General features: G+C 49.5%; 1 protein-coding gene across 1 annotated transcript in view; it reads right to left on the bottom strand.

Moving 5' to 3' along the window:
* WWC2 (WW and C2 domain containing 2) overlaps positions 1-16,866 on the bottom strand; it is a 63,938-nt gene that overhangs the window by 38,002 nt on the left and 9,070 nt on the right. Inside the window, exons 2-7 of the mRNA XM_015569745.1 lie at positions 15,532-15,735; positions 14,696-14,772; positions 8,665-8,744; positions 3,702-3,831; positions 802-948; positions 117-190 (exon numbers count right to left, since the gene is read on the bottom strand). Coding sequence (XP_015425231.1) covers positions 117-190; positions 802-948; positions 3,702-3,831; positions 8,665-8,744; positions 14,696-14,772; positions 15,532-15,735 — 712 coding nt within the window. The remainder of the gene's footprint in view (positions 1-116; positions 191-801; positions 949-3,701; positions 3,832-8,664; positions 8,745-14,695; positions 14,773-15,531; positions 15,736-16,866) is intronic.

The following is a 16,866-nucleotide window of genomic DNA, read 5'->3' as shown; positions in this document are numbered from 1 at the left end:
CTGGTGGAGGGGGCCGCGCTGGTGGAGGGGGCCACTCTCATGGGGCCCGGGCCGCGCTGGTGGAGGGGGCCACGCTCATGGGGCCCGGGCCGCCGGCTGCACCCACCCAGGCTCACCTCCTTTTGGCTTCTTCGTACTGTAGACTCAGCCTGACCTTTTCAGCTAAGTTGGGCCTGCTTCTCACGCCGACCTAGTGAAAAACAAGAGGGAGGAAGCCCATGAATCTGCTCAGGAAGGAAGTTAACGGCTTCTGTCTCTGGGAAGTACGAGTCCTGGGACAGCTAAGGAGCCGGTGCTGGCCTTGAGACACCGGTGCTGACCTTGAGACACCGGTGCTGGCATTGAGACACCGGTGGAGAGGCTGGGGAAGGCACTACTCTATAGTCTCCGTCGGGGCAAAACGTCGCCTTTTTAATGCAAACTTGTCTGTCTTTCAAAGACTTTCACAGCATGTTCTCCACACATTAAACGTAAGGTTAAAAAGATCAGGTAAATGTTTCTGGTGCCCAGGAGTTTATGAAGGTGCTCAGGTCAATAAAATTTATGGACTGGAGCTAATTTCCTCATTTAGCACAGGAGCCAAATTTTCCATCATTTAGCTTCCAGCTGCATACAATGTGAAGTAAATAACTTCAGAAATTAATTTCTCAAACAGGCAGGCCCTCTGTTGACCTCTAACTGTTTTACTGTCACAGCACATAATTCAAAGGCGCCTAAGAGAACACGCAAGTTACCGGGGACTCACTGCAGACCTGCTGATGGCACCCGAACAGGACAGCACACCCTGCGGGCGTGGCTCACCTCTCCGGAAATGCTGGTCTGGGACCCGGCGTCCAGGGTCTGTCTGGAGAGGGAGAGGTGAGAGTTCGCGGGACTGGCCCTCAGGTCTGGCTCCGACCTGCCGATGCCCTGGCCCAGGTGGAACCGCTCCTGCAGCTTAGCCAGACTCTGTTTGGGAAACACACAGGACCCCATCAGCTTAACGCTAAGGGCACACGCCCCACCGGGCAGAAGTAAACGCAGAGAACGAATCTTCACGGAAGAAACAATGACTTTATTTTAGCGGGGACCTAGCACTCTAAATTATTGAAAAACTAAGAGCAGAATATAATTTTGCACATACGCATGTGACTCTGGAAGTATGTGAGAGCATATGAAATGAGATCTTAACTTTCCCAAGACGGCCTGGGCGTTCGTCACCCTGCGAATAATGGGATCTTTATATTTAATTCAGATAGTTCTTAGTTTTGGAATTTCATTCGAAAGAAGCCTCTATTTTAATAAGAACCACTCACTTCACACAGTCGAAATTACGGAAGCACGGAATCCTATAACGCAGTCTCATTTGAGACACAGCAAGGAAACGTGCTTAGCCGGCGTCTTGCAGGGCGCCATTCTACACCTGGACCGGACCCAAGGGATTACGTGGCTCCCGTAATGTCAGAGATTGGGAAACTGCCGAAACCGGTTTGGCTCAGTGGAGATTGGGAAACTGAGGCCCAGAGGTCGCGACACACAGACGATCTGAGCCCGTCTGTGCCGACTGTGCAGCGCTGCGAAGGCGACACACTCGGGTGGCGAGAGTGAAAGTCAAGTGCACGTGCCTCTGCCAGCACCGGGGGTAACAGACTGGGCGGCCTTAGCGGGAGGTGCAAGCGGAAGCCTGAGAAAGGAAAAACTGTAGCTAAACTGCCACCAACGCATAACAAACCCACAGAACACTAGTAAAAATGGTGAGAAACTTACCAACCTTATGAAGAACCAAGACTTGACCCTGATATGTAAAATTCTCGTAAGAAATTAGAACCATCGGGTATCTGATACATATTTTTTTACCTAACTTTCTCTATCTTCTTTCAAAAGGATATTTATACAAAATGTGTGCACGAGAGGGACAAGCCTTAAATGGTCACATCAAATGGTATGTCACAGAAAGGAACCCAGGAATTGCTTAGTGACACTGGCAAGTCTTTCCAACTTTTCCATCTGTGCAGCAAAAAGACTAGCATTTCCAAACCTGCCTGTGACGACAATGCACTCGGTCAATCTAGGTCCTGACTAGTTTTTTAAGAAACAGAAGGCCCAGGAAAGGAAGTCTGAGGCATTACTGGCACTAAGAGCAGGCATGTTTCTGTGAAGTCTGTTCTGTGTGTATCCACAGGAAAGGCATCTGTGTGTGAGTGGGTTTTGACATTATATTTTTTACTGTGTGTTGTGGCTAAAGAGGTTTGAAAGTCAAAGATAATAATGCCACTTCAGCTCTCCTGTTGATTTCTGTATTTACTGATTATTTTATATACTGGAGAAATTAAAACGGAATCTTTTCTTTCCATTTAATCTGGCTTGTGTATAAACCCAAAGTTTATAGGAAGAATCAAAATGACCTAACATTGCTGACAACTATAAATTTGTTCAAGTTCCATTAACTTTTTTCAAGTGGCTTTTTTTATGTGCATTTCAGAAACTATCGATTTAATCAGCAGGACCACTGTGAAGCAAAAGCAATACATCCAAATAAAGTCCTGTATGTGTTATGATGATGGTAAGACCCCTGGGTGTGAATTGGAGTCCTGTCACTTACCAGCTGTGAGACTGTGAGTGAGTTACTTAACTGTTCTGTGCCGTGATTTCCTTGTCTGGTAATTGGGATAATAAAAGGGCCCATCTTTAGGTTATTGTGATAATTAAATGAATTATTTCTATGCAAGGGCACAGCAATTGCCTGGCACAGAGCCAATACTTTTAAGTATTTGTTATTATTACTGTTGTCTTCCCTATTTGATCTCTCAAATTATTTCAACATTGCCAAAATGCAAATTTATATGGGTTCAAGAAATTTACCTATTTCCAGCTAGCATTTTGAAAGCTGGCATGAAGTAGCTGAATATCATATTTAAGTTTAGAGGATCTATTAGGAAAGCAAACATCCCCACTGGCTCTAACATTTTCCCAAAGACACAGACGAAAGCCTCACTGGGCTGGGGGAAGACGCCAAATATCTGGACTACAGAGAACCCTCAGCTGGGACAGTCGTGGACGGAAGGAGGGGGAGGAGGCACAGATCCCCGGCTGTCTGCTAAGCGGAGACACTCGGAATGCAGACTGCTGATCACCTCACGGTGGTGGCTTTTTTTGTTTCCACACACGGGGCTGGGTCACTGGGAGCTGAGACCTGTATGTTGAGGTTCCAGGGGTAGCGAGGGGCTCTCCTGGCGCCTGCAGACCCCCTAGGTGACCACCCAGCCACGCCCTGCGGGGCCGGCATTCCCCACGCCACTTGGACGACCACCTGGGCGGAGGTGCTTTTCCAAGATCCTCACATAGATCCCGCCCCGCAAGGCAGGTCTTCCACCTCCTGATGGCAGGTGCCATGCCCGTCATGTGTCCCGGGCTAAGGACCAGGGGCTTAGGTAACCCTGCTGGTCAGGGTCCCACCGGAAGTTTTCGTGAGCCGCAGGGAGCACACGGATGCTAATCTCGCATGGCTCTAGGACCCACCACCCACCGACCCACAGGTCAGGGGCCTCGGGGGCAGCGTTTCCCTCCCAGGCAGCGTGGGAGCCGGAACCATCTGCTCCGGCCCGGTTCGCGCGGAGGGAAGGGTGATGGAGGCCCCCGACTCGGGTGGAGGAGCCTGCCTCCAGGGGAGTCTCTGGGCCCGGAAGGCAGTGGTTGGACTCGGCCAAGTGCCCGTAACATACCTGCATCAGGTCCTGCTTCTCCTTCTCTCCGGAGCTGATGGCCTTCCTGATGGATTTCAGTTCCGTGAGAATGGCTTTGGCCTCGCTAAGCTCATAGCCACTCTGACCTCCAGACATTTTTTTATCAATTCTGTTAAAAGGAAAAAAAAAAAGAGAAGGAAAAAAGTTAAAGAATGACTGAGTACAAGGTCAACAGGCAGGAGGGACTGGTCTGGGCTGGGTTAGTTGGCTGACTGCTTCAGCCCTTGACTCTCACAGGTCAGACCTTCCTTCAGAGAGGAGCGCCCCTCTGTCTCTTCCAGCCACTTCCGGCCGGGATTCCTCTCACCGCCCGCCTCCCGCCTCCCCCAGGCCCTTTCCCAGCACTTTCATGCCTCTTTGCTTTCGGTCTGTTGGGTGACCCCACTGCCGGCAGAACTCAAACCTCATCACAGGCCACCCTGACTGGCTCTGAGAAAGGGCCAGGGCACTGGGAAACGACCTGGCAGAGGAACAAGCACAGGGACTCCGGGGTTCAGCACTGCGGCCGAGTTTACCGCAGCAGGTCTGCAACCCCAGCCCGGGCTGGACCGTAGCCGGCAGCTGGCGGGACGTCCTACACGGCACTGTGGCCGAGTTTACTGCAGAAGGTCTGCAACCCCAGCCCGGGCCGCAGCCGGCAGCCGGCAGGCCTTCCTACATGGCGGTGCTTGTTGCTCACACCGGCGAGCGCCCTGTGACCTCTGGATCGTGTGGTTAGTCTCTCCTTCCTTTTAAACATACGGGTGTATTTACGTTTGTCAGGCCTATGAGTGGGGTAAATTGCTTGCCTTGCTGAATGAGTTCAAGACCAGGAATAAGGCAGAAGGGCAGGCAAGCTCCCTTGTCAACCCCCACTGAATAGAGTCTTCAGTGGCTGATGTACTACCCAAATGACTTCTGCTTCCCAAATGTCCTTGCAGTTCACCTGGCCGCCCATGTCAGAGGACGTCATGGACCCTAACTGTCTGTGTTTGAAGGGCCCAACCGGATGACCCAGTCCTCCTAAGCGATGGTCAGCATCTTCACTCTCGCACTCCTGGCTCTCCCACCACCGGCCCAGGGTCCACGCTGGACACAGCCCACAGCCTTCCTTCTCCGCAGTCTTTCTCACAGAGAAGAGCCCCCAGCACATCACAGAACACTGGCTCTCCGCTCACTGGGTGTTTAACATTTAATAATCTGTAGTAATTTCAATGTGACAGGTACCATCTGAGAAAACAAGACCAATGCCATCGGATTCACTCTTCCACAGTTCCCTCAAACAAGTAAACTTGGTGCAGACAACGTACTTCCCCAAGTGCGAGTTTAGTAAATGTTTTCTGCTGCTAAACAAGAAAGTCTCAAGGAATCTAAGGAAATAAAGTCAGTTTCACCCTAAGGCCATTTGAAGATGAAGTGCAGCGAACGAAACCACTGGATGAGGCACGCACAGTGTTGGGGTGGGAGGGGCCCTGGAGAACCCTGTCACTTCCTCCGAGGCCAGAGGCGATGCAGACTTAGCCCCGAAGGGCCTGGACTCCAGCTGCTCAGGGACTCCTCACAGTGACAGCCTCAGCCTTGGGCTCCTAGGACTGTGACACAGAGAGTGTCTGATAAAACACTGGGAGCACTTAGGATATTGGTGAGTTCCATTTATGTGGGGAGGGTTTTATCAGTGAAGTCGATGGGTCCCTGAAGTATTAAACTTAGTGGAGGCAAAATTCTTATTTTGAATTTTTAAAAACTCTGCTTGATTTTATGAAATGGCTAGTAACAGGTGTCTCAAACTGTGTCAAAGTAAATTTCTAAAGCCCAAGTAATTTCTTCCTATTTGGGTAAAACCTTCAGAATTCAACAGTAAAACAAATCTCTAATTCAGAAATCAACTTTGACATTTGAAAATAAAAAAGCAACCTGGCCAGTGTAGCTCAGCAGTTGAGCATCGACCCAGGAACCGAGAAGCCACCAGTTCAATTCCTGGTCAGGGCACAGGCCCGGGTTGCCGGCTCCATCCCCGGTGGAGGAGGCAGCCAATCAATGATTCTCTCTCAACACTGATGTTTCTCTCTATCTCCCCGCCCTCCTCTATCTGGTCAAGGGCATGTACCTGGGTTGCGGGCACAACCCCGGTGGGAGATGTGCAGGAGGCAGCTGATCGATGTTTCTAACTCTCTATCTCTCTCCCTTCCTCTCTAAAAAAAAAAAAAAAAAAATCAATAAAAATAAAGTAACAAAGCAGGTAAGCGGTTTTCAGGAATAAACTTTACCTTTTAAAAATAAAAGCAGAACGATCTCAAGACTGCAAACTTACATTTCACGAGCTTTATAAATGGATGAACAATTCTTGGCTATCGGCAGCTCAAGCGAATGTTGAATCTGAAAGGGACGGGCAGCCCAGCCCCGTCCCCCAGGGCCCGTGGGTCAGTCTCCCCCACTCCTGCCCCTGGAGCCTCTCTGCTCTCACTGTGCCCCCCGCCCCCAGAGCAGAATGTGGGGGGCAGTTACCTCCACGCCTCTTCCCTCCCTCCTCCACTTTTCACCTTTCATCTTTTTTCTCTTTTGACCCTAACTGACAATATAATAAAATATTAGCATGATTTTTAAAACAAAATACTGTTTTTTGTTCTTAATTTGAGAAAAACCATTGTATATTTCTCCCTATATATTTTTTTAAACCTTTGGGTTTGTGTGTCCCCGTAATTAATGTTTATCTGAGTCTTAGTCTTCTCTGGAAGAGAGGAAATGGCCACCTGCACGCCTTCCCGGGAAGTAAGTGCCCGGAACCAGCCTCCCTCGGGGCCTGTGCTGGCTGGGGCCTCACCACCTCCCCTCCGATCGCGTGAACATGGGGGGGCAGCACAATATGCTCCTCCTGGTCTCCGTCTACACTCCCGCTGCACTATCGCTTAGGCCAAGGTCAAATCTGGGGCCACGGAGTGAACAACATGAATAACTTAGAGGATAAAACCCCATTCACTCATCCGGCATAAACTACTGAACCCAGTAAATGAAAGCCCGGGTTTAAGTTACATGGTAACTCCAGATTCAACAAAAATGTCCCGTTCTATTGTGAATAAGTGAGAAGTTGCAAAAGCCTGCAATGGGAAATTTAAATCTTTTCCTGAAACATACTTTCTGTCCTAACCCAGTACAAGTTCCTTTATAGCACCAGGCACGTGGCTTCTTGAAGAGTATGGTCTCTGGGCTCCATCATTACTATCCAACGTCCTGGTAGCAGGGGCTGCGGCTGGAATGGGAACAGCTGTACTGTGTCGCCGGGGGAGACGGACAAGGGAGGCTGCTGATGTTAGATACCGTGTCCTCGTCCCCCGGCTGGCGGGACCAGCATCGCTGCAGGAGAATGCCTGCGTTTTTACAACAAACGGCTATTGTTTTCTTGTGGAATGTTATTGACAGATTCTTAAACATGCCTCAGATTCCTATAAAAACGGAGACAATACAGCTTTGTTTCATCGATATAACGAAGACAGCGAGTTTGGCTAACCTTCACCCCAGTGGTAACGCGGGTTACACTTTCACGTGCCTGAGAAATGTTTACCGTGTGGCTCAACATCGGGGGGTGCTCTCCCGCATCTGTCTCTCCCCACTCCTGCCACAAAGCCCCCTTTATGCGGCCACGCAACTACTAAACGCACACTTGTGTCCCCTGGATCTGCCCACATTTTAGGGGCTCTCAAGCAACGGAACTCTTAGAACAGCTACATTTAACCCACCTAGGCCTCCTAAAATACACCTGGGGTCAGACCAGACACAGGATATTTTAGCCCCCGCACCCCCTGACTCTAACATGTGCTCATATCTGAGCGTGGGGCGTCTGAAAGAACATCATGGCCGGGATTCCAGGAGGTGAGTGGGCAGAAAAGAAGATGAGCCAGCAAACTAGTGTCTGAAAGTCAAGTCACATGACTGGTGGTCCAGAGTGACCGGGCATCCGAGATACAACTCATCATCCAACACATGAACCATCAGTGTGTCTGCCCGGCCACGACAAGGGATCTTTAGAAGGGGGGGTGCCTTGCTAGCTGGGCTACCCCTGAGGGAGACATGGGGAAGAAGGGGACCCTGGTGATGGAGGAAAGCCCTGCAACACTGCCCATAGCCGGTGCCCGAGCCCCGCATCACAGAGGGAAGTCCAGGCAGCTGCACACCTTCGGGGGGGCGAGGCCCTCCAGCCTCTCTGTGGTCATGGGCTGTGGGCCATGCTTCCTCCTGGCATGGAAGGCCCCGTGGGTGGGGGTCCAGAGGCCCCGTGGGTGGGGACCGGGAGGGCCCATGGGTGGGGACCGTGAGGCCCTCTGGGTAGAGGCTGGGAGAGTTGGGAGGTCTTGGGGACCTGTCAGGGTCTAGCTAGGCCGGCCTTGGCAGTAGGGGGAACAGTGGCTTCCGGGGCTAGGAATGGGCATGGGTTTCCGGTTCCCACACCCTGAGTCTCGTCTCATCCTTCAACCCGCGAAGGGCCTGGGAAGGAAGAGGGCACTGGGAAGTGGGGAACTCCTCACTTCCTGTGCTGACAGTCCCCTGCTCCCTGAGCTCAGCCCCGGGGAGACTCCAAGCCATGCCCAGGTGAGGGGGGCAGAGGCACCTCCAGCCCGGCCGGAGCCCCGGAGATGCGCGCAGTGCAGCCTGGAGGAGAATGTGGGGGGCACAGCCCTGCTCCTCTCTCAGCTCCCCACCTCAGCCCTCGAGCAGCCCGCAGGTACCAGGAGATGAGAGAGTTTTTCACTGGTTCCCTTGGGTCTCCAATGAGTAATAAAAACTTTAGCCCTTTTCAAAGGACATAGATTTCCCCAAGTGTCTAGGTTGTTGGTTGATTTTGTTTCTCGGTGCAGAGCTCTGAGCTCTGGCCTGTGGAATGTCGTGGGGGGTCTGCACTTGCGTTTCCTTTGCAAGAGTTCGGGGGCTGGGAGTTACCCCGAGGCCAGCGTTGGGGCGTTATACTCACTGCTGCAGGGTCTCAAAGCCTTGTTCCTTATAGAACAGCTCCTGCTTCATCTGCGAGAGTTCCCTCTTCAGCTTTTTAACCTTTTGTGAGAAATCAATGTAAATATGCATGTTTGTAAATAATTAGCAGCACTGTTTTAACAGATAACCCCGTAGTAAACTATTAAACACATGCACACAGTCTTAGTTGAACATTCACTCTGCTAGTTTCTCCTGGACATAAGCTCTGTGCCCGGCGGACTCACTGTGTATAAATCGCCAGTGGCAGGCGTTCCTGCTGGCATTAACCCCCAGCATCTTACTTAGCAGCTTTCCTGCGAGCGCGGCATCACCATTGCCTCCAGCTGGTGATAAACCGCCAGGAAGGGAGAGCCGGGGCTTTAAACCGAGGCATCGCTAATCTAGGAGCTTGGACGCCTCCTGCCCAGGCTCCAGGACCTCTGGCCACGCCTCTGCCTCTCAGACACGCCAGCAGTGGCGCCTCAGGGCTCCCGCACATGCTGTTCCCTCTGCTGGAGCGCTGTCCCCTCAGACCGCCAGTCGCTGACTCCTTGCCACTCAGGTCTCAGCCACACTTCACCGCTCCTAGCCACCCCCTCATGCACTACACTGTTTCGTTCAGTCCACAGCATTTTTCAAAAGCCACACTTTTCTGTGCCCTGGTTTCCTGCCTCCCCGTGGGAAAGGACGCCGCACCACGCAGCTGTAGTCCAAGCTTCCAGAGCACGACCAGGCTTACAAATATTTGATGTCAAACTGATAAAAAGTCTCCTTTTTCCTTCTGCCAAATACATTCCTCGGTCATAACAGCCCTGAGACCTGGGGGGCAGGACAGCAGCAGCCTGGAGCGGTCAGGCCAGTGGTCTCCACCGGCCGGCAAACTTGTCTCTAGGCTAAGGCACAGCCTGAGTCTCGGGCGTATCCTGTTACACATTATTTCCATGTGCTTTTGGGCTTTTATTTCCTGTTAATTCTACCGATTCCACAAATATTTATTGACTCTCCACTAGGTGCCAGGTCCTGGGTCTGCTGTGTGAACAGAACAGACACAATCTTGACCTTCAGTGGTCTTTAAAACAAACAAACAAAACTTTATAATTGTCCAAACTTTCATGGCTGCTACGGTGTCATTTTTTTCAATTTTATTTTTTCCAACAACTCCCCCCACCCCCACTTGCCCTCTTCCACCTCCCACTGCCATCCCTCCACCCCCCACCATCACCACACTGATGTCCATGTCCATGACGTCTCTCTCCCCCTTTTGTTCTCACCCCCCTCACTGGTCTTCTGGAACCATGGGCAGCCGGACACCGAGCAAGATGACCCAGTGAGATGGATCTCACCAACTACCACAGGGACATAGAGGGAACATTCAGGACACTTCAGGACACAGGGGAGCTTGGGCCCTGATGTGGTCTGAGGTCCCAGACAAAGCCTGCTGGGAAGCGATGGTTAGGCTGAGAGGCTCGGTGGGCCTGCCTGTGGTGGGAAGGGTTCTCGGAAGGTAGAGCTTGGGGACAAACCCTCGTCCTGGGGAGGGGGAGCTCAGCAAACCTCTGGGGTCCAGAGGCGGCGTGTGACAGGAGACGGGACTGGAAGAGGAGGCCTGGTTCACAGGGCTTGCAGCAGCCATGTGAAGGATCTCTACTCCCATCCTAAGAACAGTAAGAATCCAGGAGGAATCTTAGAGGATGGTCTGCTGAAGATTTTAGAAGGTCACTGTGAGGACTGGTGAGCGGACCAGAGGGGCCAGCAGGGGCCAGGCACCAGCACTGGGGGTTGGCGCACGGGCAGTGCCACAGAGGCAGAGCCCAGAGGAAGAACGTCGTGGAGGCAGACCAACAGGACGTGGTGATGGACCAGGGGTGGCGGGTGGGGGAGAAGATGTGGCCAAGGTCACGTCCAAGGTCTTGACTTGCCAGCTGGGTGCACGAAGGTGCTTTCCTGAAGACTGGGACCAGATCCGGGGGAAAGATCAGGGATTTTCTTTAAGATACTTTCCGGAGACCCACGAGACTTCAAAGGCAATTGGAACACGTGGACTTGATGTTCATAAGCAGTGTCTGGACTAGAGATATGAAACTGAGGACTTCGCTGTTACTACGCAGAGAGCAGTTTAGAATCCGGCAGAATTTTTTAAGAACCACAATTGTAACAGTTTTAGTTATAATGACATCACTGTGCTTGTAAGATCCAAGGCAGACTGGGATTGTAGCAAAATGACCTAAACAAATCTACGGCCCTTACTTTCGTGTAGGAACGCCATTACTCCTAGATCCACCCCAACGGAAGACGTGAAGAGCCACAGCCCTGGAGCCTGTGTCGTCTCCCCTGGCGTGCCAGACTTCCTGCAGCCCCAGCCAACCACCTAACTGCCCAGACCTTTCCTCAGGAACCAAACCCACAGCCCAGAACACTGAAGCGGAGGTAAGAGAGCTGACTTTTCACACCCCCTGCTTCCACGCTGACTACACTGAAGCAATTGGCACTTCAAATCGATTTTCAAGCCGTTTCTGAAAGCCAGGAAGTTGTGTGATTAAGTGTGATACCGTCTCTGACAACCCTAGTGTAACAAGTTTTACTTCAGAAGAAGGAGAAAGAAGATGACAATGAAGGAAAGAGTACATTCCGGAAACGTGGGATCCTGGAAGGCTCCCGACAGGCAGGTTTCCTGTCTGCCCGACAGTGAACCCTGCAACAGTAAAGCCGGGAGAGCAGACGGCCTTTGCTGATGACGTCCTCCCTCTGTACCCTTTCTCTACGGTCTTGCCAGGGCCCCTCAGCAGGCCAGCACAGGGCCCTGCCACCTGCTCCTCGAAGGGCCTTCTCTTTCCTTGCATCCACATCACCTTCAACGGAAACACCCTCACCTTGAACGGAAACGAGATGTCAGCTCAACAGTCACAGGATTGATAATGAAGACGTTTCTGCCCTGACTAAGGAATCGAGGCAAACAGAATCCCAGGTACTCTCAGAGCCACTGTGATGACTAATGAATGAATTCAGTCACCAACAACAGAAAAGAAAAAAACCCCACAAAGCCAATGAGAAACATTATGTGAAACATTTATGAGATATGCTACTTGAGGTACAAATAGATAAAAACATGGAAAGTCAATGCTAGATTTCCGCAATTAAAATAAACCAGTACGTTCCCATAGGACTCAGCATGGCCTAGAGGGCGGCGTCCTTTGTAAGTGCTCCACGTGCACTTGAGACTAACACATATTTTGTTATTTTGAGGTGGCATGTTCTACACATGTTCATTTCATTTGGTTGATGATACTGTTCACAATTTCAACAACTGTGCTGATTTTGTCTGTATATCCTATCGATTACGGAGCAAGGGATGTTGATATATCCAACTATAATTGTAAATTTGTAGTTCTCCTTTCAGTTCTATTGGTCTTTTTCAGATATTTAAAGCTCTGTTATTATATGTATAACACTTTAGGGTTATGTGTATATATCATTATGTCCTTTGATGAACTGACTTATTAGTAGAAAATTTCTAGTAATATTCTTGTTCTAAAGTTTACTTTGATATTAATATGTCAAGTGCAACTTTTCTTGCATTTGTATTTTCATAGTATGTCTTTTTCATTCATTTAATTTTCAACCTATCTGGGTATTTATATTTAAAGTAGATCTGTTATAGCCATCATAGAGTTGGTTCTTATCTTAACCATTCTGATAATCTCTATCTTTTAACTGAAGCATTTATACCATTTATATTTAGTGTAATTATTGACATAGTTGGTTTTAAATCTGTCTATCTTTATTTTCTAATTGTCACATATGTTCTTTTATACTTTCTACTTCTATTCCTGCCTCTTTTTGTATTGACTACATTTTATTAAAATTCCATTTTATCTCCACTATTGGTAATACCTCTGTATTTTCTTAGTAGTTATTCTAGGGCAGGGGTCATTAAATGATAGCTTGTGGGTCAAATCCACCCTACGGCCTAATTTTTTTATGGCTCATGAGTTAAGAATGGTTTTCATGTGTTTACTACTTTTCTCAGAAAAGTGAAAAGAAAAACCTATGACAGGAACTATATGTGGCCTGCTAAACCAGTTTTCTGTTGCTACAGAACAAAATATCACAAAATTAGCAGCTTAAAATAACACTCATTTAATAGGTCACAAGAAACATCTGGCTAGTTCTCTGTTCAAGGTACCCAAAAACTGAAACTGAGGTGTCAGCTAGGCTGAGTGCTCACGTGGGGGTCACGGGGAAAATCCGCTCTCAACTACATTCTGGCTGTTGGCGGAATTCAGTTCCTGTGCGTCCAGGTGGGACTGAGATTTGGTTTCCTTCCTGGCAAGTAGCGCAGGTCCCTCTCAGGGCCTTTTCCTGTGGGTGTATCCACCTTCAATACAGAAACCGTGCCCTGGATGCTCCTTGCTCTTTGAACATCTGGCTTCCTCCTCTCCAACCAGCTACAGAAACGCTGGCTTTTTGTTTAGTTTTGTTCTTGTTAATCCTCACCGGAGGATATTCTTTCCATGGATTTCAGAGAGCGCAAGCCCTGACCGAGTTAAAATTGTACGTCCCGGGCCTGTCTTCCTACAAGAAGCAAAACTTCGCTCTGAAGGATGACAAGATCATCCCAAACCTTAAATCATCTTTATGTGTTTTCATACATAAGGCTCTTACTACAAAGTAAGCAGCTGTCAGAGGTCAAATATTGACCCCAAATCAAAACCATTCTTCAGACCATATTGAAGAAACCAATATATAAGAAACCTAGGTATTATCCTAATCAAGACATGAAACTGAAAAAGTAAGTGTGATTATTTTGTTTAAAAAATTATATATCAATTGGGCAAGTATCCAAACAATTAAATAGAAATTTTAGAACTAAAAAATATGCAGTGGAATGAAGCTGAAATCAATAATGAAAGATTATTCCCAACTACTTAAAAATTAAGCAGACTCTAATCATAAAGAAGTTACAAAAGTTAGTAAATATTTTGAACTGATTGATAAAAACACAAAATTCAAAAACTAGGAGTTGCAGGCAAAAGTCACGCGCAGAAAGTCATTTAGAGCTTTAAAAGCAAATGTTAGAAAGTAAGAAAGTCCCAAATCATTTCTAAGTATTTGCTAAAGTGAAAGCTATAAATATTTTTTGACACAGCAATTTCATTCCTAGTTGCATAATTAACAAAAATGTGTACATATGTGCCCCAAAGGACATGTATAGGAGACATGTACGTTAAGGCACAGTTTTTAATGACCAGAAACTGGAATAAGCAGTAATGCACATCAATAGAAGAAAGAATTTATGGTGTGTACCCCCAGGTGGAATGCTTTACAGCAATGAAAGTTTATGTGAATGAATCTCAAAGTGTTGCTGAGCAAAAGAAGCCATCAGATAATATATATGGTGGCATTCCAGTTCCACAACGTTCAAAGCAGCCAGAAGACTGACCTACAGTGTTGATGGGTCAGATCCTTCAGAGAGAAGGAAGACGGCCATGAGGGGTCATGGGCAGCAATCTATCTCAGGACATAGGTAATGGTTACATGGATTTATGGACGTGGTGAACAGTGTTTATGACTCTAAAAGTCAAAGATGAACAAGCTCTGGCCTTAACAGCAGTTTGGTCAAAAAGATTTGGGGTGAAGACGGGGACACACCCATGAGAAGTGCTGACTAGTCAGTTCTAGAAAGCAGCAACTGCTGACGGAAGATGGGCATCTTTAAATGCGGGACATCTGATGGAAGGGCAGCAAGGCTCAGCTCCGGAAGTCACGTCAGCACGATAAGGGGAGGGAAGTTCCCAAGACTCCAGTTTTGATTCGATGTCCTAACTGCCAATCATAAAACTGCCCGACAATGGAACGCACTGGGTCTCAGGAGGAAGGACATCCCAACCACAGGAAGAGTTCCAACAAAGGCGGAAGGAAACACCAGCCGTCGGGGGCACGTGGAGGAGGCTCCTGTGCTCGATGGACAAGGCAGGCGAACACGAATGCATCCACGCAGACGCTCCGTGTGGAACCACAATAAAACATCTTACCCTCAGCCGCGTGGTGGAGATCTCCGCCTTCAAAATGTCAGGGTCGTACTTGGTACTCGAGGAGGATCCTGAGAACACTTTCCAAAGAGAGAAGAGAAAAGCAAGGCTGCATCGCCGGTTCTCAGCTCAGAATGTACAAACTCAGAACAGGAGTCACATGCTGCCACGGTACTTACTTTATCATTTCGTTATTGTCATGCATCAGACACCTAAATATGAAAAGTAATCTTCAAACCTTCATAATTTAGAAATAAAGCCTCAAGAAAGACACATGTCATAAAGACCCTGGTATTTCGTTTTCTTCTGGGTTTTCCCCAGGGAATAAAATCTTAGAGGTCCCGGTGGCACGTAACAGTTTACCGGGCTCGTATTACCCCGAAAGCCACCATTTCAGGGACTTCCGAGCCCACGGTGCCGCTGCTTTCAGCACGGCCAGCCCAGGTGCCCGTTTTGGAGATGAGGGAGAGCTAAGTTGGTGCGGTGGCCAAGGGACACGTCATTCCAGCTAAGGGCTCCCGTTCCTCCCGCTACAGATGGTATAAGAGTAGCGACAGGGCTGTTGACTTGTCTTCACCTGAAAGGGTAAAACTAACTCAGAAATAAATAAAAGGCCAGCCCGGGGGGTGGGGCGGGGGCAGAAACAGACAGGATACTGATCCCCAGAGGAGACTTCATCTGGAATGTGGCCGAGGGGCCTTCCTGACAAGTCCGCGGTGTGCCCGCCCCACTCCCCGCTGAGAGGGAACAGGACCCCAGAGGAAGCCCCACAGAGCCCCAGTGGCCCCCATCAGCTACCGTTTGGCCCCGGTTCCCGTGAGCAGCCACACCGCACTTACAGCTCGTGTGGGAGCTGGACTTCTCCTTATAGGCGTCGTTCAATCGCACGTACTCATCGAGGGCCAGGGCCAGCCTCTGCTCCTTCACGTGGTACAGCTCCTTCTGCGTCCGCAGGGCGTCCCGAGCCACCGAGAGGTAGTCCTTGAGCATCCTCTCCTGCTCCCCCCTCCATTGCTTCCTGGGGTCTTCAATCTGTGTGGTTTCTGGAAGCACATCGGGTGGGTCATTTTTTAGCACCTAATTATGCTTTATTATTATTATTATTTAAGCTTTTTAAAAAATGGCTAGCTTTAATTCTCACAGCCTCTAAGTAATTCATTAGTATATGCGAAGGGGTTGCTACAGGAACTGGACACAGTTTTTGTATAATTTTGCCCAGTCCCTCCCCACCGGCCTCGCCTTTCAGGTCCCTGTCCACAGTTTATTGTCCCTGTAAACCCATCAGACACAATTGTCACAGTAAAACGCCCACAGCGGAGATGGGGTCCTTCCTCTCAGAGTTCCCGGCTCCCAGTACCTAGGAAGAAAAAGCCATCTGTGCCCGCATTCACGGCCCTGCATGGCCTGAACCCGCCCACCTTCCCACGCACACGCTTCCACGCACACACACGATTCCAGGCACACATGCGCCTCCACACACACACGCTTCCACGCATACACGCTTCCACGCACTCATATGCTTCCACGCACACATGCGCTCACACACTTCCACATGCACACTCTTCCATGCACATACACGCTTCCACGTGCACTCAGACTTCCACGCGCATACATGCTTCCACGTGCACACTCTTCCACGCACACATGCGCTTCCACACGCACACACGCTTCCATGCACAATGCCACGCTGCCTCCAATCAGCGCGGCTCAAGGTCCGCTCTGCAGACCAGCGCCTGGCCCTGCACGGCCATGTGTCCACGGCGATGAGTATAGGCACCAAGAAGGAATGTTTAAACATTTTATACAGTTACTGTATGTCTGTTGACTCTAAAAATACTGGGGCTTACAGTTTGTATTTCCTTCCCTGGCCCAGTTTTCAAATAATTAATTTTTATTGTATTTTACAAAAATAGTCATTCCACAGTGGATTAGAAATGTAAATGCGAACAAAGGAGAAAACCCTGGGCCCAGTCCGAGGCAAACACGGGAGGCACGGCTCTGGCTTCCACACCTCCGCGCTCTGGAATCACCCAGAGAGCGCCAAACCCCGGCCAGTGGGAGGCCTGCGGGTGGAGCCCCGGCCATGGTATGGCGGTTCCCAAGCCCCCAGAGACTCCATGAGCAGCCCAGGCTGAGCGCCATCCTCTGCCCAGCTGGCACACTGCTCCGCCAGG

The sequence above is a fragment of the Myotis davidii genome, unplaced genomic scaffold (genome assembly GCF_000327345.1).
Source record: "Myotis davidii unplaced genomic scaffold, ASM32734v1 scaffold184, whole genome shotgun sequence".
NCBI lineage: Eukaryota > Metazoa > Chordata > Mammalia > Chiroptera > Vespertilionidae > Myotis > Myotis davidii.
The sequence above is the reverse complement of the archived record's forward strand: the minus strand, read 5'-3'. Positions and strand labels throughout refer to the sequence as shown.